Below are 23,755 nucleotides of genomic sequence, written 5' to 3'. Positions count from 1 at the left end.
TAAGTGCTGAACAGATTAGAATGGTAAATGCTGGTGTTCCCATGCCATATCTGGAGTCAAGACAATTTCAAATGTTGACATTTTTAGGTGGCCTTACAGAATCTAAAACAAGCCTCAAAATTTATTTCCCTTCAATCCAGTTCTGCTTCATGATTCTCTAATAGGTTTGATTAGCCTTTAAGAGGAAAGAAGATGAGTTTAAAAGCCACATCCCTGCTAGTGCAGGTCTTCTTTTACTATTACAATTAAAGGGCCAAACTGTACCACTGGCAACACTGGCCATCTGTTAGAAACCGTACCGGATGTGACATTATCCTCACCTCATTTGTGACTGCTCTGCATGTCCCATCTAGCATATCCAAACACAGGTGACCAGGCAAGTCTCGCATATCATTGTGCATACAAGAGAACTGTGTGCCAAAAGGATCCGCATCAGTTTCCTGTGTGAAATAGATTCATTCAACTCTTGTGCGTGGATATGTTTCACCCTCCCTCGCGCACTGCTGCGGTTCACCGAGTGCCAAATTTCATCCACATCATGCTTCCAGCCTCAGAGTAATTGAAAATATTTCACTTAATAATTGATACAGGTGGTTTACCATTAGGCAGTTCCATCAATGCAGTGATTGAGCAAAAGAGAGAGGAAGGGAAGAGGTCGCACCGGCAACTTGTTCAACTGGTGGTTTTATAATTAAATTATCAAATTAGTAAAATGGCTGCAGATGCGTTTTATTTTGGAGGTTTCTGTCTGCAGTAGATGAGCTAAGAAAAGAAGTTGAGCATTTATTTACTCATTAGGTTTTCCATGCTTTTTAGAAAACCCCGACCAGGCAGCCAGGATCATATTTCTTTCCAATAAAACCCAATGTGCCATTTGTTGCCTTGAAACATTTACTTTGAGTTATTCTGCAAATCTTCCAAAGCCGACCGCTTCTCTTTCTCTCTCCATTTCTCGCTTGTGGCTTTTTGTACACAGCAAAACACAGTTGGACATTATTGCGAAGGAGTTTTTGTTGTTCCAATAAGGCCAAAACCAAACAAATAGAAATCAAAAGAAGACACAAGAGAGTCTGCCGTTTCCAAAGGAAATCATTGACAGAAACTCGTGTGGCTGTTGTTCTGCTAACAACTGCTGCAAAAACAACTGATTGTTGCTTCCTGCCAAGAAAAGTAGAAAATACTTCTACTCTAAGCTTTAATTTACATCATAGAAAAAGAAAATACCTGCTTCTCCTGTGCGCCATTTTCAGAGTTTCATTGAGTACATGTGTGTTTTTTGCTTTCACGCCATAATGTTGCGATTTATTTGGTAGAAAGCGTTGAATTTGGAAGTGACTCCCTGTAGTTACACAGTTTTTTTCCTGTGCTGAGTCTTACTGTTGCAGTTCGAAACTACAGCCCAGTTTCCATAAACTATTTTCCCAAAGCCAGCACACCTCCCACACATGTATATGAGCAGCATGCCAGCAGCTTAGTCATTGAAACTCTCTCCGAGGTTGCTCTGAGGAACACGAAAGTGAAAAGTATCTCCGCAGATCATTTAAATACAGATTGAGGTTGGCAATAAATCCCTTCTCCAACTCATCCTCACAGCATTCTCTGTACATTAGGCCAGCTCCCTGTACCATTACTGCTCAGATATTATTATCATTAGCTGGATTTACGGTGCATGATGCCCTTTCAGTGGGGAAATAACTTCATCCTGATTGGGTGCATGGTGGACGTGACCTGAGGTTGCGTTAAAGCGCGTCTCGCCTGGTGTTTCTATTTCACGCCACGTCACCTCACCTCTCTTGCTTCTCATTAACCTGCCGAGCCTTCAGAGGTGGCTCGCGGCGGAGCTGCACTGCTTCTTCAAGGCGGGGTGAGACTGTGTGCATGTCTGCAGAAGGTACCCAGCTACTGCTGACAGGCTGCACATAGGGAAATTAAAATGGAAGCCAGAGAATTTTTCGCCATATGGTGCTTTGTTTCCTTCTTAATATATAGACTTTTGCCATTTCCCCTGAATCTATGACATACATCTATGAGTGTTTAAGCGTAAGCATTACAAATATTTAGCAATAATACAAAACACATCCATTCTTCATTTATTTTCAGAGGTGCAAGAATCGCAAGTATGACTTAAAGCGTAGCGTAGCCGACCAAAGCTGCCCCCGATGAAAAACGACCTTTTCGATATGGATTGTGCTCAGCTCGGCTAATGTAAAATCAATGGGGCTGTGGAGCCAGAGTGCCGTCTAACTTTAGAGCCGCATGGCCAAAACAGCTTTATGGAGATTGCAGAAAAACACAGGTCCTGTTCGCCTCAGAAAAATATCAGCTGCTCTCACCTTTCCCGGTGACGACGGAAATTTCTGCTGATCGCAAACACGGGGACAGAGAGGACGGGGTCATTGTTTTGATTGACTGACTCCTGGAAATATTTTAAGATTGATATCGAGGCCGATATTTAAATACATTCATGATTGTGCATTATAGACAGAGTTTCCATCAGAGAAGTAATTTAGCCATGTTTCTGGATCTTTAATCCAGTTTTAAAGTTTTTTGATAGTTTTTTATGTGTCGAAACATCAAACAACAAGAGTATGCTAAAAAGACACTTTGGCTAAAATAACGATTGTAGCTTTTATCTAAAAAATAATTAAAAACTGGCCTGGCAGGGGTCAAATTAGGCTTATAATATGCTGGTCTTAAACAGTGCTGAGCTTTTACCATAGCTGTGTCTCAGATACTTCCATACTTTGTATTTCAAGCATAAAAGTAAACGATTCGCTTGACGCACATCGCTTTGAAGCTGACAGCTTGTAGGTGTTCCAGGCTGCGGTTGCCTAGGTAACCCTCTAACTCATTTACTAACAGGTCATATGTGTCCTGTGTTCTTATTAGTTCACATTGGTAGTCCCTTCTGGGCTTTAAAAAAAGATTATCTCAGATCTCATCCACTTTACGTTGCTTGCAGCTGTTTCGCCCATAGTTGCTAAATTTTCTTCGCTTTAGGGTTAGATAGATCATCAGAAATTTCTTAAACAGCAGAAAGCTGATACATTGTAAGGAACTGTGTCAGGCCAATTCTGGCTTGCCAGCTAAATAGCTAGCAGCAAACATTTATTATGCACTTGCAGTACATGTCGTGTGGCGTTCTTTACCCTTCTTCTTCAAAATAGTCGCCATTTTTGCCGCGTAATAAAAGAACAGGACCCCTCAGAAAAAATCAATACATTAATACAACAATGACAGGCCAGCTAAAGAACGAGCAGCAAATCTTTAGTATGCTTTGATGTGGTGTAGTGTTATTTACACTTTCCACCCCAAATAATTGCTGCTTTTGCTACATGGTAGAAGAAATGGCCAAAACATTTCAGACAGCAATATGACAGAAAGGAAATACATTCCAAGCAACGATGCTAGCTCCCAATGCTAGCTAGCCAGCTAAATAGCATTCACGAGACCAACTTTGGTTTGCTTTACTTGTTCATGAAAGTTAAATCAGTTTCTTTATTGCAGAGGAATCTTGTCGTATGTGCGGTCAGCTGCTAAGGGAGTAGTAAATGTTCACAGATTGCAGCAGCTAGTGGGATAATCACTGTTATACACTGACAGTGATACTGATGCCAATATTTGGTCATTTAAAAATCTGAAATTCCGATATATATTTTAAAAAAAAATTCTGTCAGACACATGAAATCTAAACAGACTTTTTAAACATTTGTTATATGTAGTTATTTATTTACCCGTTTACGCTCTGCCTGTCTCTGTCTGAATCAGTTGATTGTCGTATTTGTGGTGTTCCAAACACGTGTCGCCAACAGGTTACTTGCAGAGTGCCCTCTGGTGGACAAATCTTCAACACTTATAACAAGTTTGAAGTTGGAGTTTCTCCCATCAAATCTTTGTTAAATTTTAATTTATCCGCCGTTTTAAACAACAATACCAAAAAGCTGATTATATCATCCCACTGATAGATCAGTCAGGCTCCGATCAATGTCCAGTCATCATTTCTGGAAAGTATACAGCTTGCTGTGGTCAGTTTGAAACAACATTACCACGTTTAATTTTAAACACTATGCAAGTAAGGACATAGCGTAAATGCAAAGTGCATGGAAGTATCCAAACCGAGACATAAGGTTTGCAGATGTTAGCTATTGATACTAATCATAAATGTCTTTTGTGCTCTCTTGTGCCACAGTGATTAACTAGCACTATTAATGTTGTTCTGCATGTCTTTTTGAAACTGAAGCAATCACATAACAGAAGAGTTTTAGCAAACACAAATTTTTAAATACCTTTATCCATCCAGGGGTGGACAAAAGGGTGAAAGAAACTCCAATCATGCTGAAATGCTCCTTTAAGGCCCGTCTCACATTTCCCCATAAAGAGGGTGTAAAGAACAGCGTAGCCTACTTTCCGGCGCTCTCCCTCCCCGCAGCAGAGAGCATTCCCAGGGTAGCAGCGCTCTGCAGTGACGCTGTCCTTGGTGCTGAATTCAGCTCTCTCTGCTTCGCAGTCACGGCACAGCGGCAGGCTGAGAAACCCATTTTTCTCCGTTGCGGAGCAGATTTCATTTCAACGAACCAAGGACAACACATGCCAGTCTAAATATGGAAATCCCTCTCTAGATTCTTCAAACTAGCCGGGCTTGTTTATGCATTCAGAGACTGGTACATTAGATTTCATTTCGGATTTGAATGTTTGAGGAGGGATGTTGTGTGATTAGCTTTTTTTCACTCTTTCCTGAAACTTGCATCGAAATGGGAAAAACAAATAATAAAGGCTGTGCTTCTGGCATTGGGAAAAGGCTTAATGGGCAAGACTCAGCTACTTAATCTGCATCAGCTGAAGGAAACATTGCTCAAAATGTTTCCAGGGAGGAAATATTCTCGTTTTTTTACCAGGAGAAAGTAGCTCATTGTGAATTTTCAAGGTCGTTCCTTGTGTATATTTAGCTCATTGTATTTTTATCCACACGCCACTTAATTTCAAACACATCAGTTAAAACACAAACAAGTATTTTAAGACTGTTTCACTCCTTCTGATTGCATAACCATGCAGTGCTGCCCAGCCTCAGGACATGCAGAGATTTAGCAACTTTCTTACTAAATCTCAGCTTCACATATATGCTACTCTTGAGAAGCAGGACTCACTTTTCGTGCCCTAACAGAGGCCAGTGGAAAAGTCACCTGACACTTCCCCCACAGCCTGCCTCAGCTCCCACAGCCATGATGAGGATACCTTGAACAGGTGTTTGCAGTTGGTTTCCACACCATCTCCATCCATGATTTTGGTTTTCTCAAGGCTACAAACTTTCATATCGTTTTTCTTTTTCTTGTTTTTTTTGACTATGCATCGTCCTCTTCTCCATCAGCCGCCAGTGCCACATCTACAGCGGCCAGCTGAGTGTTCGCCATCAGCCTGCCCCGATATGAGAAGCAGAGGAAATCTCTTTCCTCTTTCCTCCTAGCCACCTCCTGTCCCTCCAACCCTGACTCGACCTCAAGCATCACACTAAGGAGACTCCAACCTTCCCTGCTACACATCACTGGAGGTCCTGGGTCTTAAGGAGAGGTTGGAGGGGACGCACCCACAGCAGGCCATCCATAGCGACTTCTGGATGTCTGGGTTTCGGAACGCATAGATGATGGGGTTGATTACAGAGCAGCAGGTGGCTGGGAGGACCGTGGCGTAGGTGTATATTACGGGGTAGCTGGAGTCAGCCACAATGGAGTACATGGCGAACGGCAGCCAGCATGCCCCGAAGGCACACAGGATGGCCGACAGTGTGGAGACACCTTTGGTGGTGGAGATGGCCAAAAACTGGTGCTGCACCGCGATCTGCTGCGCATGGCGGAAGGCGATTTTGCAGATTTGAAGGTAGAGCTGCATCATGAGGGCAAAGACCAATAAGAAAGTGACGGCGAGAGCCACGGCGTTGTTTTTAGTGACCGGTCGGCAGATGCTGCACGTACTCTCGTCTCTCAGACAGTTCCAGCCCAGTGCCGGCAACAGGCCGAGCGTGAGGCACGACACCCAGATAAAGACCACCATGACGTAGGTGAAGGTGACCGTCCGTTCAGTGTGGTAGGTCAGGGCGTTGTAGAGCGAGAGGTACCGGTCGACCGTGATGGCGAGGATGTTGAAGACAGACGCTGAGAAGGCCGAGATCAGCAGTCCAACGGACAGCAATGTCACGAACTCCACCGAGCTGTCGATCAGATAGGTGAAGACAAAGTTCAAGATGAGGCCCAGGCCGGCCAGGAGATCCGCCACCGCCAGCGATCCAATCAAGATGAACATGGGAGCGCGGAGCGTCGGCGTGTAGAACAGCACAGCGATCACCAGGGCGTTCTCGCAGGAAATGAGAGTCCCCGTCACGCAAAGCGCAATGTCCCATGGGCTGACTTCCTGAAGAGCGACGGCGGTGGTCGCTGGCTGGAGGTCAGGGGTCACAGTTTGCACTACAGGTTCTGACGAAGAGTTGGCGGGGTCCTCAACCAGGCTCCACGAGGTGGAGGAGTCGAAGGGGTCGAGGGGAGAGGAGGAGTTGAGGCTGCTACCGCCACCGCTACTCATGGCTGCCGCCGCGGCCAGGGAGAGAATCATAGCTGGAGAGAGGGAGGAGGGAGGGAAGAAAGGAAGAGGTGAGTCAGGAAAGAGGTGGAGCAGAGGTGCAGACATTTGTGTGCAGGAATGTGACATAGCAGAAAGATGGAAGCAGAGAGATGAGTTAAAAACACGATGGAAGAAGTTTTCAGAAGTGGAAGTGAGGACGAGAGGAAAGCAAAAAGAGTGGAAGAGGACGTGAGACGGGGAGAGGAGGGCAAAACAAACGAGAAAAGCAGGGAGGAGGCGGAGGAAGAGGAGGCGGAGGAGGAGCAGGGATGTGTGCTCAGCCATCCCGTTTCACAAAAGAGACCAAATAAGAAAATCACTTTTTTTTCATCCATTCAGAAACTCGTGAAAACGACCGAGCACTTTTACCCTCCAGCATGCACGTCATCAGCAGCTCGTGCACCACGCTGACAGGTAATTATCAGCAGGTGCGAACACACACACACATACACACACAAGGACAAGTCTTCCATAACTGGCAGTACTCTTCCTGCCATTTTGGCTTCAAGCAAAACAACACATACACCAAATAAACAATACTGTCAACAACAACAGTAATAACAATAACGAGAGTCTGGCTCGCTCCTACCTGACAGAGTCCGGACAACCAAAATCATCACCGACTCTGTCTATTTTTAGAGCGTCTCTAAAAATGGTGCATGACGTCCTGGGGCACGGCTGCCGTCCTATTCACCGGTGGCGTGTGTGAGCGCGAGCCCAGACACGGGCACGTGCGCCCACAGTTTTCATTTAGAAGCTGCTTAATTCGGATTCTGATCCACATATTTGCGGCTGCTGACGCTAATTTTAGCCCAGCAGCAGAGCAGCCAGCGCGCGCGCACACGCACGCACAGCGACACACACACACACTCGCAGCCGCGTGCGCCAAAGAGAGATGTGGAGCTCCATTCATAAAAAAAAAAATCTCTCCCCCCTCCTCTCGCACCTCCCACCTCAACGCCCCCACTCACCCCTCCTCCCCCTCCTCTATTCTTCAGTCCTCTTCAGTCCTCCTCTCGCACGCCCACACGCACGCGCACACACCGTCAATGACTGGAAACGTCCAGGGAAGGTCACCACCGTCCCCACCACCACCACCACCTACACCAGCATCAAAAGCCCCGCAGCTGAGAGGGGGAGGAGGAGGGGGGTCTCACATCCCTGCGGTAACGGGGAGCTCGTGCGCCCCAGAGCCCAGCACACAGCACTCACGAGCCTTTTTTTTGTTTGTTTTGTTTTTTGTTTTTACGCCCCTGCCGAGCCTCCAGCACTGAGGGCAGGCTGTGTGCAGCAAAGACAGAACAAAAGCTTAAATACCTTCATCGGTTTCATTCAGCTGCAGCAGTGCAGTCCCTGAGCCAGCGCGCGAGAGCGAGAGAGCAGGATGGAGAGAGAAAGTGGGATGGATGAAGACCACGCCACACACACACAAACACACACACATTTACCCGCTCCGTGTCTTCTTCTTCTGCTTCTGCTTCTCGTATCTCTCTCCGTCCTCCTTTATTCTCCACTTCCCGTGAACGTGTTTTCAGTATTTTCTTCTTTCGGGGTTTCCCCCTGTCTCTCGCGCGCGCTTCTCCCCCAGTCAGCGGCGCGCGCTATATTCCTCCGTTGGCATGGTTATTAGCCTTCTGTCGGCTGCTCCGTCCTCGCGCTGCACATCCTCGGCCCCTCATTGGACGCGCTTGTCATTCTCCTCGTCTGACGTCAGAAGTCTCCGCTCCTCCAGTCACCGTCATCATGGTCTGTGTGTGAATCACGGAGAGAGGGAGAGTGGATTAACACATCGTCACCTTCACTGAGTTTATGTGTTTGTATGTAGGTCAGGTTTCAGAGCTCCTTATCGCCATTACTCTATCTTTATTAATATTGTTGTTGTTAAACAGCGGGGTGAGCGTGTAACTACCTGTGCCTCAGAGTTGGTGTTATCTGTCCTGGACTTGGAGGGGTGACTGAGCAACACTGTGCATCACACAGTGACTGATAACCCGCTCAAAAGGATAGTGGGAGACTTTGCTGCCTCCCACTTTAGGTTCTGCGTCACCAGGTGTGCTGATAGAAATAAACAAACAGCTACAATATGAAAATAAATTGCTGAAAGTGCATGTGCAAAAAGTACCTGTCTGTGTGTATGTGTGGTCTGCAGCATAACCAGTCAAACTGGCTGTTTGTGCTGTGCAATACCAAGTAACTAGTATTACTGATACCAATACCGATACTGATACGTTCAACTTACAAAGGTAGCTTGTGTAGTGTTGATCCGTGTGTCAAGATTTATGAGTGTTACTTTCCGCAGTAATTAGTTTATTATGGTAAATGGTAAATGGCCTGTATTTATATAGCGCTTTACTAGTCCCTAAGGACCCCAAAGCGCTTTACATATCCAGTCATCCACCCATTCACACACACATTCACACACTGGTGATGGCAAGCTACTATTAGCACTTAGTAATCTACAATAAAGCATATAGTTTTAAACAGGGTTTTTAGCCCAGCAGTCTACATATTGAACCTTCAGGATTAAATGAAATATCAATCCTATCGCGCTAGCATCGATCCATACTATTGATATCTGGATCGATCCACCCACCTCTAAGTAGGGATGGGTACCGGTATCCGGTGCCATAATGGCACCGGATACCGGTACGTGTGTTTTTGCATTTTGTATTCTTTTCTTATGATGATGATTATGAATCTAATCAGAATCAGAATCAGAATACTTTATTGATCCCTGGGGGAAATTATTTTTTGTTACAGTGCTCCATTTTAAACCAACATTAAGACAAGACAGACAATACGCTAACTAAGAATAGTACAATATATACATATATATACATACATACATACATAAGTCACTTATAAATAAATATTTGGAAAAGAAACATGTGTAGTTGTAGCAGCAAACAGTGTGTTAAGTGGATGCGTTGTACAGGGAGATGGCCACAGGCAGGAATGATTTCCTGTGTCGTTCAGTGGTGCTTTTCGGTAATCTCAGTCTCTCACTATGTTTCAGTTATTCTTGTTTAGGGATTAGTTCGTAGGTTTTGTGTTCTCATGTTTATTTCAGGTTTAGTTCAGTGTCTAGTCTGTCTCAGTGTCGTGTCTGCGTCTTTGTGCATTGTTTTCTTGTTTCCTGTTTTATTGTGAAGGTCTGCGTCTCATGTGAGTGTGTTCAGTTTACCTCCCTTGTCTCGTCTCGTTAATTACTCCCAGCTGTGTCCACCACCTGTGTGTAATTTCCTGTGTTTCTCTGTGTGTATTTAAGTCGTGTCTTCTGTCATTGTAGTTGCTGGTTCGTCTGTGTATCCACCATGTCTCACTCGTGTGTTTTCCCTGCTGTCAACCGTCGTCTGCCTCTGCTCGCTCTCATTCTTGTTCAGGTTCGTGTCCAGTAGTTAGTTTGTTCCCAGTATAGTTTAGTCCTTCCTCCGTTTGCCATTTGTCCATTTTTATTTTGTGTTTAATAAACCACCTTCACACCTTTACAAGTGCCTGCATTTGGATCCTCCTTTATTACTTCCACACGGCTCATCTCACTCGCCGTGACAGTACGGTCCAGCCAGATATGGATCCAGCGGCATTCAGCCCACCCAGGGAGCTTCAGGAGGTCGTTATCGACTGCTTCAAAATTAATCAACCTGTGGTTAGAGCATGAGGGAGAAGCGTTTCTTTACACTGTGGAAGCCAACCTACAACACCTTATTTCCGGTTATCCCTGGCTATTGGACTCAGAATTTTGTTCTCCACGAGCTTCACCTTCACCCCCGCCCGCTACCGCTCGCCCGCTCGCTTCAACGGAGGACATGCCGTCCGAACCGCCGGACGAGGAATTACCCGGCCCGTCAGAGCCGTCTCCGAGAAAAAAGCGACGTTCGCGACGTCGTTCGCACAGCCGGATGTCGGGACATGTAAACAACCGGCAGTGGTGAGTGAGAGGGACACTGTTTCTGCTTTGTCAGATACAAGGACTATTTATTCTGGGGCTATTTTTTTGTGTTTCCACCGAAGATAATAGTGGTTTTTCTGTTTCATCTATGGCTATTGCTTCAAAGACTGTCTTTCCTGAGCCCACGCTCTGTGTTAATGACTGTTTCCACTTTGTTGTTGCCAAGCATGGAGTTACTGAGCCTGGCATTATGAACTTAGAGAATGGAAATGTTTGGGACTCTTTTTCACCTGCACTGGTCCATTCAGGGGAAGCTGTAAACCTCACTGAAACAGTTTTTCCTGACCATGTTCTCCCATCCACACTTTCACCACAGTCTAACGTTGGGTCTGTAACACAGTTAGCAGTTCAGTCAGCAGCCCAGCTGCCCGCAGTTCGGTCAGCCACTCCACCACCTCTTACACCTCCGCTACCATCGCTACCTGTAGCTCAGTTGCCACTAGTTCAGCAGCCTACCCACTCATTCATTCAGTCACCATCCTCACCGTCTCATTACGAGCAGGGAACACACTTCACCACTGTACCTGGTGGATCTCTTAAGCTGGCCATCTGACACCCAGCCTCTGGGGAGGCTGGGTGTCAGTCACCAGCCAAGTCTGGACCCCTAGAGGTCAAGATGCCAGCACCAGCAGCTCCACCGGAGAACTCACCAGAACAGTCTCGGCTCTCAGCACCCCCTGAGAGTTCAAGTGAGTTCACCCGTCCGCCTCCATCCTCTGCTGAGTGTATTAGGGAACACTTTCTGCCCTCCGAGGACTGCATCCCACTGTTGCTGCCTGAGTCAAGCCACTGTGCTGCTCAGAGGTCTTTGTACCTGCTGCTTCAGTGTCTGGATGACATCCGTGTTTGGACAATGGAATGGGTTTGTTATGTCTGCAATGCTTTCTATTGCCGCTTTTTTAGGGATCTTGGTCACCTGCGGGTGTTGTCTCATTCCTTGTGCCAGAGGACTGCTGGAGAAGGTAATAACGAGGGCCGTGGACTCCGGACCGATGGGTCCGGTGGTCATGATGCCACTGGTAGAGTTGGAGGCGGCCAAATGGGCCGAGGAGTGACACAACCCAAAGTATGGTGACCTTCCTGTCAGAAGGTCAAGAGAGGGAATGTGGGAATAAAGAAAGTATTTTACTGCTACATATAGCTTTCATCATTATCATTGCATTAAAACGTTCATTAAAAGCTACCGGCATTAGATTAAAACTTTTACTAAAGGTGCAGCTATAATCATTTTATACACACATTGCATTGTGCTCATGAAGAGTTGATGCTCAGTCCATTTAAAGGTCTTAAGCTTCATTTGGCGCGATGTCCCGACGATCCATGGTGTAAGTGACTTGGAGCAGCAGAAGGTTAAAAAGGCATACACGCTTACAAACATAAATGATCATAAAGATAGGCCAGGCCAAAGGCCTGGAATTCATTTACCCTCTAACTGCATTTGAGTTTGCCTAGTAACAGGTGACAGAAGAAGAGTCGAGAAGATTGCAAGCCCACAGGGACCATCTGGAGGGTGAAACAAATTGCCATGTATGGAAGAATGTGATAGAAAGAGGAACTTCTCTGTTTTTAGCTTTTTAATTGACCATTTACTGTAACTGATCCATGTCATATTCTTGTTAACGCATGAAGGGGCAGAACCCTGATGTATTAAAAGCAGTCTGAAGTGTATTTTTGGGCGAAGATCTATGCTGATGTGTTGCAGTGTATATCTTTCCACGCCTGTATTCAATAAAATCATTGTTTGACTGCACTCTTCTGGGCCAGTGTTGGTTTGTTCTTATCCTCAATATTTAGAATTCGGGACACAGTGTAGCAGAAATGATGAGGATGATGATGGCAGCAGCAGCCATTCTTCTCTACGCGACTAGCTTAATGTTGTTCGTTTGTAATTTACGTTGAGTAGGCTAACCACATTATTAAATTAATGCATGTAAGGTGAACTAGCAAACACCGTCGTAGTTACATGCAGCTGTCTTCTTGTTTGATGGCAGATACTCCCTTCACCCTGGCCAAAAAGGCTAAAATGACTAAAGAAAAAGTGGAAAACAGTTAAACATGAGAGGTTTTTGGACAAAGGTTTCGTTTAATGTAGGTCATGCTATCAAGTCGAACCCCAAGTTGGCATTCATGCTCAGCGACTATACTCAGGTTTACCCACCTCTCTGACTGCAATAATGACAATAATTTACGCAAAATCTACTTCAAATTGTATTCAGAAAGGACTTGGATCTAAAGACCAAGCACTCAGATTTGTCAGAAAACTTTCCCTGTGGCTTCTATACAGCCAGACTTCCCAACCATGAGCTCCCCGCCCCCTTGTTGGCCATTAGAAAGAACGTTGTCCTGATGATAAAAGAAACTCACAAATTGCCCCTTTAAAGAATTACGTGGTATTTGCCCTTCCATGAGCCTGGCTCTGCTGGCTCTTCCTGTTAAAAAGGAGTTTTTCCTTACCACTGTCGCCTAGTGCTTGCTCAAAGGGGGCTTGTCGAGTATTGTGGTTTTCTCTGTATTATTGTAGGGTCTTGACTTCGCAATATAAAGGTGATTGGTGTTGCGATTTGGCGTTGTGTAAATAATATTGAATTGAAATAGTCAGAGCCCTACTTACATTTACATCTGTAATTACAAAATCTTCACGCTATTAAACTGGGCTGATATTACTGATGTATCACAGACCAGATGTGTCAGTTTTAGACATTTCTTAGAAACATTACAGCCATTATTGAAAGATGGTAGGCAAGGTTGTGTCGTGATGTTATATTTGAACTTTTAAATATTAATATGCCTCAACAACTCTCAGACCGCCTACTGTTAACCACTTAATGCCGTAATTGGTGTGGTAATGGTAACCCCCTCCATGAGTCTGAATATGGATGCGTGATGCAAACCACCTCCTTCCGGGCGTAATAAATAAATAAATAAACAAGGACAGAGCTCATATTTTCTCCAGATTCACTTTGAGCTCAATTGGATCATCGCACCTTAAGTGCAGGAAACTCCCGAGCCAGTCCACAAGCACTCTGACAACCTTTCCCTCCTCTTTGTCTCCTCGTCTTTTTATTCCCTGCTCCTCTCTTCTCCTGTCTCCTCATTTATCCCCTCATTCACTGTGAGCCACATGAATAAAATAGCGAACAAGCTTGTGATTTCTCTTGATGCACAACAACGCACGCACACACTCATGCTGCCTTCAGTTAAAGCGTGCCGCTTCCCTTCTCTGTGCTGTGCACATCGTTATGTATGAATCACGCCGCATGATCAGAATACAGATGAAACGCGCGTGTGCACGTGTGCATGTGTGCTTTCAGTGACGCCCTCTCCATGTCCAACTTCATTCATCTTTCCGGCAAAGCACCATGGGTAATTGTGAGCCGTTACTTCATCTCGCTGTTTTGGTATGCTTTGTAGCGCAAAGCTGGTGTGTCTGTTTCACTTTCTCCTTCCCTCAGTATGTGTGTGTGTGTGTGTTTGTCTTGATCGACTCCATTTCTGCAGCACTCACACTCTTCTCGCTTCTGCTTCTGTGATGACAAAGCACACCAAAGTCAAACTGTATTACATCACTGATGCATTTCCAACATGAGGCTATGTTCTTCTCCTCCTCCTCCTCTACCTCGTGTAGTCTGGGCTGAAAGTCACCAGAGGACAGGCGATTCACATTGAGGAGACTGAGTTGTGTAACGTCTTGATATTTAGGGCAGTGGTGCCTGGTTATGCTTAGGTATCACACATACTGGGAAGATGTAAAGTGAATCCTTAGAAGTACAAAAACCCTAAACTGTGGGCTCGGTGGGGCTATTAAAGACCAGGATGCACAGGTTTTTGCTGGGTTAAATCCCTGTGCACGCACAGGCTGGGAACATCTCAGCAGTGAGAGTGGATGACTAATACTACTCCCACCCATTCACTCCCCTCCCTTCTCTCTTTGTCCCCTCACTTTCACACACACCTACACATCCCTTCACAAAACAGCCGCTGGGTTTCCCTCGAGCGTGATGCTTAAAAAAGAAAAAAAAAATCACCTAATAACTTCTCTTTAGTCTTCCTTTCCTTCGCAGTGCTTTTGGGAACATCAGATGTGCTGTGCTGACGTAGCGGTGGCACCCACATATCTGTAGTAATCCACATCGCGGCACTGACGGCCAGGCGCCACAATGAAACAGCATCTCATCGTTAATTTATGAAATGACAGTCAATGGGGAAAAATTCAGGAACAGTGCAGTAGCAGAAACCATCTAACACTGTGATGAAACCGGCTCTCACGAGGCCCATTTAGGCGAGGGTTCCCTCTGCTGCAGAGGAGAAGTTTATTAAAGCTTCAGAAATCACCAATTAACAGCAGCTCAGCTTGGAGCCAGCATCAGCCCTTCACAGAGGTTGAATCACAGCCTCATCTCATCTGTTCAGTGGAGGCTGCGTGAATCGGGCTTGATAAAGAAATCCCTGCTGATAGATGTGCTCGGGAGATGGACAGCTAGACCAGTGGAAGTTCTGAGTTTGATCTGGTGAGTACAAATCTGTGTAAGAGAGGGTTCATGGATGATATCTGAACGTATGGTTCCCACTGTGAAGCATAAAGAAGGAGCTCTAAGGATGTGTGAGTGAAGAGGCTCAGGGAGGGGCGGCCATCTTTTTCCCCTCACCCTGACAGGACAAAGACATGCTGTGGAAGAGAGCAGGTGCAAAACAAAAACAAAAAAGTCAAGCAAAAGTAGAAAATACAGAGATCCTCCCAAGGTTAATGAAGCCAAACTAAAACTTTCCATCCATCCCAGGGTCGCCAGGGGGCTGGAGCCTATCACAGCTGCCTTAGGGTGAGAGGCAGGGTAAACCCTGGACAGCTCACCAGTCTGACGCAGGGCTAACACATCGAGGCAGACCATTCACACCTATAGGCAATTTAGAGTTACCAATTAACCTAACCTCACTAACTTGATGTCTTTGGACTGTGGGAGGAAGCTGTGGGAGGGAGAAGTACCCGGAGACAACCCACGCAAACTCCACACAGAAAGACCTGATGGTGGAATTGAACTCAGGACCTTCTTGCTGTGAGTAAACAGTGCTAACCAACGTGCTGTTAAACTGAAAATAAATGTGAAAAAAACATTTTCATTAATTAAAGTGATTAAAAAAAACCTAGACTTATCTTTGTGAAGAAGGAAAGGAAGAAACTGGGATTCTCAGTTCATCCAGTTTTCACAATAAGGCAGCAGCAAGGAGAATTTCATGGGCTGATCCAGGAGTTGAAGCTACTGCTAGCTGTGTGTCTGAGCTAAAACAGAAGTTATCAGTGTTGTTTTACATAAAAAGCACAAAAAAATGAGCAGGCAAGACCAACCACCTGTGGTTGGATCCTGTTCAGAATGGTACAAATGTTTCATGGAACTGGTTAAATTCATAGAAATCTAGCTGTCACTGTAAAACTTTCTGATCTGCACTGACCCAGATCTGATGAGCTGAAGCAATGACTCATCTCAACGCTGATCTTGTCGCACTGAGGAGTTCCTACACCAGTCACAGGCCGCGATGATTTTCCTCTTGTTTCTTCTTGTTTCTCTTGAACTAAGGTCTTAGGGAGCTTTTCTTCAGATTGAATCACACGCTGAATCACCAGTGGCACGCTAGTTTCTTTCCCAAGCAGGAAAAAACATACATTATTCAGCACGCTGCTGTAGGATTAAGAGGAGGACACTGACTTTTCAGGCCTACCAAATCCCTGCTGCACTGAGGCTGTGTGATTCGGTAGTTAGCAATAGCTCCAGGGAGCCATAACTCTGCTTTGATTAAAGGTCTCAGTGAAAGGTCAAGAGGGAGAGGGAGGCTGAAAGAGCACACGAGAGCAAATTGATGGACTACAGAGAGCTTTTGGTTGATGGGAATGCAAATGCCCCTCTTCACAGTCCAAGTGAAGCTTGAAGTGAGTGGGTATACTGCTGTGATATCATAATGAGTTGGAATGACTGTGCTCTAAAAACATTTTAAAATAATCTCCTTCATTACCTTTCTGTGGAGCTCGTAAAGTCCTATTTAGTCAAAACAAACAGCCAAATGTTTCTAGTTATTATTTTTTATTCCCCAATTTCTGCACCTGTGCGAGTTTAGACTTTATTTCATTTTTATTTCCCCTGTGGGTTTTGTGTTTCTGCTGCTGTTTTCTTTTTCGGTTCTTTTTCCATCCTTGTGCCTGCCATGGAAGATTTCGGGACACAGGAAAAAATGGACCATGAGTTTGGGAGAATTTTTACAACTTTTCTCTATATTTTCTCAGAATTGTATCAAAATCAGAACTTTTTTCTCATAAGTTTCTTTTGGCATTTAGCCTTTGATCTCAGAATTTAGATTTATTTTAGAATTCTGAGTTATTTCTCAGGATTCAGGCTTTAATCTAAAAAAAATTTGGACATATCTCAGAATCTAGATCTTTTTTCTCAGAAATTAGACTTTGATCTTAAAATTAGACACATTTTAAGATTTTATTTTCTCAGAAGTCAGACTTATCTTTTTCTCTCAGAATTCTGACAAACTGAAAACATTTTTCAGATTCTTTTCTTAGAATTCAGATCTTAATCTCACAATCTCTCTCAATTCAGTAACACTAAACTTTGATTTATTTTTTAGAATTCTGTTTTTCTGAGCATTAATTTCAAAATTCAGATTTATCTTTTTCTCAGAATTCAAACATTAATCAGAATTTTGACTTTTTTTCAGAATTTAAAATGTATCTACCAGTTCTCTATGACTATAATAAATCAGTCGCTTCAGTGTGTGTGTGTGTGTGTGTGTGTGTGTGTGTGTGTGTGTGTGTGTGTGTGTGTGTGTGTGTGTGTGTGTGTGTGGTTATGCAGCTTGTTGTCTTTGCACCTCCATCTCAGTTCCCAGAATTCTCTGTGTTCCACTTTCGGGCTGGATTTTGGACTTGGGTTTTGTCTGCCCTTTGCTTGAATTGTCAGCCTTACCTTACTACCTATGTTACTGACTTTGGGTTTCAAGGTAGGTATATTACTATTTTAACTTACGAACTCTAATTTCTGGTGGAAAAAAAAAAGTCAAAATTGAGAAAATTTCAAGTTATCAAGGGAAAACTTTGAGATGATAATTCTAAATTATGAAAATTTCATTTATTAGAAATTAATTGAAATGTTCCTACTATAGACCTAGTTTCCTATTTAAATTTCGTAATTTAATCAGCTGAAGGCATGTGTTTTTCTTTTTATGTTTGTCAATCCTGACAATCCTGCTTTTTGTTTTGTAGTTATTCCATGAGTAGGTGGTATTAATGTGGTTTTTGCATTTTATCTGGGATATATTAACTGTAGTTTATGGAAGCCTATTTTCGACAATTTAAAAAAAAAAAAAAAGTAACCATAACTCAAAATTTTGACTTATTAACTCAAAAAGCGACTCAAATTTCAAGTTAGCGCTGCCAATCAGTAATCTACGTGAATGACGTTGTTTACTTGTTACCCGGAAGCTGAAGCCCTCAGCTACAAATGCTACAGCTAACCTAGTATTAGCTTAGCCAATACTAACTTAGCTAATACAGTATTACAGCCAGTCATGAATGCACAAATTCCTGAGTATTTTTAGCGTGGCTTCACAAATGATGAAATCCTTCTGTTATTAGTTGAATCACTTGGCGTTACTATCAGCAAATGTACTCTCGAAAGCGCCAATTTGTTGCTATACATTGGTAGCTCACAATCCGGTTTTGAGTGCGAATTTCGCCACAAAAAAAAGTATCCATATCTCGAAATTTCACATTTTCTTTTCTCAAAATTTCAAGTTAATAAGTCAAAACTTCGAGAAAATAACTCGAAATTTTTAGTTATCAAGACGGGGGGTTTTTGTACGGGCTTCCATAGTAGTTTCTAAGTAAGTGTACATGTAAGTAAATTAGTCTTTAAAAAAAAATTCCAAATCATGAATTCAGACGACTTTATAAAATCCGGAAAGTTGTCAGTGACTCACCCTTCAGACACTATCACTCAATTGCTGATTACAAATGTAACCTTTAGCTACTGTGACACCAGTATGAGCAACGTCCACAAGTCCTAAGTTTGAGGCTTTTTTAAAAATATACTCTGCAGATTCAGCTCACATCTAAATCCCATTCATTTATTCACATGGCCCATCACAGCTGTAACAATCTGTCATGCGCTCATATTTTGGCTGTTGCACTCCATTCCTCTCTTCTTATGCCCATCTGTCCATAAAGTGCAACATGTCCTGTTTTCCTGCCTCGGGGTTTTCCCCAACCGTATCTGTGCATTCATTTATCAGTCACAGCAGCTGGACTCAGACCTGTGTGTTTTAGCGACTACCCTCCAGTTTCTGGCTGGGGTCCTCTGGATGGAGTCCAGGTCATGGTGACCAGCTGCTGTTCTGCTTTAATAGCTCTTGCCCAGACCATGTAGTCACCAGATGGCCTCTCACCTCTGGACACATGTTGCCTTCAGTCAATCAATCCAACTTTATTTCATTTTTTTCTTATTTTAATACTTCTATTGTGACAAAATAATAATTTTTAGATATATTCAGCTGTTGCCATAAAGATTATGCTATCAAGACTCACACCAGCATTTCTTATTGTTAGCTGGACCCTCTGTTTCCTTCAGAGAGGTCTTAATGGTTTGAAGCATGTATTCAACAAGGTGCTGAAAACATTCCTGAGAGATTTTGGTCCATATTGAGACGACAGCATCACACAGTTTTGTTGGCTGCACATCCGTGCTGTGCTCTGTTCGACTGAGATCTGGTACCTGTGTGGAGGCCGTTTGAGTACAAAAAATCACTGTCATGATCAGGAAACCACCTTGAGATGATCTGAGCTTATCAACATGGTTTGTTGTCCTGCTGGAAACAGCCATCAGAAGGTAGTATGCTGTGGTGATAAAGGGATGGATACAGTCAGCAACAACACTCAGGCAAGAGTTAAAATGATGCTCAGTAGGAGCTGAAAATGTAGGATGCATGATGGATCCAAGCTTTAGTGTCATTTATGCTCGGCTGGCACCTAGTGTGGTCTTCTGCTGCTGTGCATTCAGAGATGCTCTTCTGCACACCTTGATTATAACGAGTGGTTATTTAGGCTACCATAGCCTTCTTACCGGCTCAAAGCATCAACACAGCATTTTCTCCCAGAGAACTGCCGCTCACGGGATATTTCTCTTCTTGCGATCTTGAACATGCTCTGTAAACTCTAGAGATGTTTGTGTCGGAAAATCCGATCAGCAGTTTCTAAAATACTCAGAGCAGCCTGTGTGAAATCCACAACCACATTCAAAGTTACTTAAATCACACTTCTTCCTCCATTCTGTACTCAGTTTGAACTTCAGCAGGTCGTCTGGATCATGACAGGTTGGTTAATTAAATATTTAAATGATATATTGTGGCTGGTGAGTGAATAAAAAATTCTATTTGGTATGACTTTTTTTTTTATCTCATATTTTGTTTTCCCTTAAATGTCATGTGATCTAGAGCAGACAGATTAAATATAAGCTCAGACCAGATCTTCAATCTGTTGCTTGCAGAGCTTGTGAAAGGGGGGAATAAAAATCATTTCTTGTCTGGAAAAACAAAGATAATATTTTAATTTTATAGCTCAGTCTTTACTCCTAATAGTGCATTTTGACTATCAGTCATTCTTAAAGCCCTACAGGCTGTGTTCAAAGGGCCTGCTTTGTCCTACATACAATTAAAATTTAACCATATTCAGCTTTCACAGCTTTCTTAAGAAAAGTAAAGAAATTAAGTAACTGATTAACGATTACGTTAAATAGCAACTTGTAAAAGTAGGTTTGCTTTTTTCAGTTCACCCTGTAATCTTTTTAAGCAATCACAGAATGACAACTGCTTTACTGCAACTATTCTTTACTGCAATTTCTCTTGATGTAAAATGTCACAGCGCAGCTCAGGGGAAGGATGAATGAGACTAAATCACATATAAATTTAAGATTTATTTAACAGGCTAGAGAATGAAGAAAAAAAATATAAACATCAATCACTTCAGTATCGCCTGCAACTCTTGGTTGAATGGAAAATGCATGTTGTAAAAAACAAATGGACTCAATATCTAAGTAACCAGCACCAGAGTGTCTAATTTTTTTATGACGTTTAAGAGCGTGAAGTCAGAAAGTGGTCAGCGAGCGGTAACAGGAACTCACGCCAGGCCCAGTGGCGTACCGTATACGCACATGGATGACACACGTAGACACAGTTGTGTCTTTTTGCCCATAGGTACTATTCCAGTTAATTCGTGTTAAGGCGACTGGCAGGACTGAATGTGTGTGTGGCCCCTGCTGTGAGTGATGTGGCTGAAGGAGTTTCCCGCAGAGTGCTACAGTGGTGTTTTGTTGTAAGTCAAGAGGCAGCCAAGGACCCCAGTGTGTGTGTGTGTGTGTGTGTGTGTGTGTGTGTGAGTGCGTCTATGTGGTATGGATTGACATTTGACCTGCGCTGTACCTGGGCTCCGGGGACATTTCGACTTTTTGCTGTGTATTCATGTGTCCCCCTAAAACATGACTTGTAAATGCATTTTTAAGTGTCTAAATAATAATTTTTTCTACTTCTTATGAGGTCATTATTTATCTTTTGACCTGTATTTGCTTAAACTCTAGTGTAAATTCATTTATTAAACTATAATTAAAAGATTTTCTGATTTTCTTAAAAGTCCACCTATACCCCCTCACCTGATTTTTGTGTATTCCAGTGTATTGCACAGCGACGTTTCGAGTTAGAGTGGATGTGTGTAGGTACTGCAATTTAATACACATTTTCAATACACACGGCCGGAAGTCATTGTGATTGGTAGGCTATATATATAGGCGGTACCTACAGGAAACGGCGCCACAACTTTCGCGCGCGTGCCCTTTAACAAGTGTATGTCGACGGCAATACGAAGACGGATTAAAAACACAAAGGTAAGCCTTTTTTAATGTAAAATGCACCATGACTTTAATACTATATGAAATTATAGGTGCACAGGCCTATATTAAACTGGTTTAATTTATGCTTTATGGACTGTTAGTGAGTCTTTGAAGAAGTAAAACGGCCCCAGCGTTTGTCATTGAGTAAATAAAATAGGGCTGACGACTAACCGTGTCAACGCCATAAAGCGGGCTAACCCGTGTTAGGATTTACTCGGTGTTAAAGCATTATTGTGGCTTAAACGTGTTAATGCCGACATCGCGACTAACGCGATTAACAATTAAACCAGCGCAGTCTGAGTCAAAATCCCTGATGTCGCTGTTAGCTAATTTCGGGCAGTTTGTCCAATGTCTGTCCATTCTGCTGACAGCCCTAAAATAAAAGCAAGGGTATAAGTGTATTTAGTCGTGTATTTATTTATATGCCTGAAGAAAAAACTTCTTACAGTTTTGATGCCTAAGCTTTCTCAGTACTTGTATCACTCTCTGCAGTCGCCATTACAGAAATGTCACATGTCGCCATTTTGAGTACTAGGCCTTTAACATTTTAAAAGAAGGCATAAATTAGCACTATGAATAAGTCAGCTGTGTTTATGCTGTAAACTACACTACTGCTAGTTCTGCTACTACTGATGATGATGACAATGATGACGATAATCGTAATACTTTATATGCTTTGGTAATACAGCCAATCGTACAGGAGAACATGCGAAGGAGACGCATTCCTCCACGGGAGGATGCAGTCTGTCATGTTTCTGCTGGAAGGGACAAACTGGGACTTGATATCCACTACATAAATGCCTTCAAAGGTAAGTTGGTCTTTAGTTTGGATTAGATTTGGAGTTTGTCACTTTGTCTTTTGTCACTCACTTGGTATGCCTCTGCAATTCAGGTCGGGGCATTTTCACGACTGTTCCATTCCAAAAAGGAGACTTTCTTTTGGAATACAGAGGTAAACTCATAACAAAAGAAGAATGTGAGCGGAGACACAGAGTTTATCATGACAGCCTGAAGGTGTTCATGTTTGAATTCAAGTTTGATGGAAAACTCTGGTGGTGCGTATTATATCAGTGTAGTTTGATTAAGATTAAATGACACATTGCTTTTGATTTATGAAAAAAAAGCTTCCTAACTAACTAGTTAAGCTAATACTTTTTTGCCTAACCCCACAGTGTGGATGCATCTCAAGAAGATGGGTCATTAGGCAGACTTGTCAACGACAACCACATCAGTCCAAGTGCTAAGATGAAAATATTAAATATCAATGGAAAGCCCCATCTATGCTTATTTGCAAGCAGAGACATAAGTCCAGGTGAAGAAATAGACTATAATTATGGTGACTCGGATTGGCTCTGGAGATGCAAGGTATTTCTACAATTGTACTTTTTGGAACTGATAAATTGCATACCCTAAGCCATTTTTACATTTGTACCTACTCAAATTGGCTTAACGTGACTTAGGGCATCTAGTTTTTCACTGAAATTGAGTATCACCTACTGTGCCTGGGGTAACTATAGCAATGCAGCCGAGCATCCAGTGATATAAATGCCACAGCAAGCATGGACGTCAAGGTGACAAAATGCCTGCTGCTCAGTCTATACTTTAGTGTTCAATTCAGGGATCACGCTGTTAATTTTGGTCGCTATTTCAAACATTTCAGAGTTTCAAAAATGATGGCTTGGATTTTCACGAAGGAGGCGCACTCATAACTTATCGAGTGACACCATTGACCAGCCACCTGGTGGCATTCAGTCTATGTCAAATTTTCTGATCACTTTGGATCACTTGGAACCTTGGTGCAGTAGTTACTGAAAAACTACATGGTACTATAACCTACTGGAAAAACAGGGGTAGGTACTAATGGAAAACAGGCAATTGTGATGGCTGCCACATCAAAGCCCTCTAAAAGCACTAAAAAAATATCAGCAGGTATGCAGAAATAAAAAATGGCTTTGGGTTTCTAAATTTTAACAGTGATTGATGTTTAATGTGATTCTACACAGCAAAATCTCCAGTGTTAAATTAACACTGGAGAGTGTCTATAAGGGTCCACACCTCTGAGTGTTAAATACAACACTGTTGAGTGTTAAATTAACACTTTTGACAGTGTTATATGTTTAAAAGTAACCTAGTCAGTTTTGAAGATTAACAATGGCTAACACTGAGCAGTGCTGATTTTCTAACACTGGAAAATAACTCAAAATGTTAGAAATATTCCAGTGTTAGAAAATCAGCACTGCTCAGTGTTAGTCTTTGTTAATCTTCAAAA

At 43.1% G+C, this 23,755-nt stretch overlaps 1 protein-coding gene and 1 long non-coding RNA gene across 3 annotated transcripts; one reads left to right on the top strand and one right to left on the bottom strand.

Annotated features, from left to right (window-relative positions):
* Nucleotides 1-5,314: 5,314 nt before the first annotated feature.
* On the bottom strand, nt 5,315-8,228 carry gpr185b (G protein-coupled receptor 185 b). The gene is made up of 2 exons (XM_026162616.2): nt 8,058-8,228; nt 5,315-6,602 (listed from the first exon to the last, which is right to left on the bottom strand). The coding sequence occupies exon 2, from the start codon at nt 6,598-6,600 to the stop codon at nt 5,530-5,532; it is 1,071 nt and encodes a 356-aa protein (XP_026018401.1). The 5' UTR covers nt 6,601-6,602; nt 8,058-8,228; the 3' UTR covers nt 5,315-5,529.
* Nucleotides 8,229-21,246: 13,018 nt separating this feature from the next.
* Nucleotides 21,247-23,431, top strand: LOC113026373 (uncharacterized). 2 transcript variants are annotated; one of them, XR_013902862.1, is made up of 4 exons: nt 21,247-22,295; nt 22,379-22,541; nt 22,659-22,851; nt 23,147-23,431. It is a non-coding gene; the product is annotated as an uncharacterized LOC113026373 (long non-coding RNA). The 2 variants fall into 2 exon arrangements; XR_013902861.1 differs by having other exon boundaries at nt 22,659-23,431.
* The last annotated feature ends 324 nt before the right edge of the window (nt 23,432-23,755 follow it).

Source organism: Astatotilapia calliptera, chromosome 3, assembly GCF_964374335.1.
Source record: "Astatotilapia calliptera chromosome 3, fAstCal68.1, whole genome shotgun sequence".
NCBI lineage: Eukaryota > Metazoa > Chordata > Actinopteri > Cichliformes > Cichlidae > Astatotilapia > Astatotilapia calliptera.
This window is presented reverse-complemented; position numbering and strand designations above follow the sequence as displayed.

Excerpts from the sequence above, each read along its gene's own strand:
- gpr185b (XM_026162616.2), bottom strand. The coding sequence starts at position 6,600 with ATGATTCTCTCCCTGGCCGCGGCGGCAGCCATGAGTAGCGGTGGCGGT.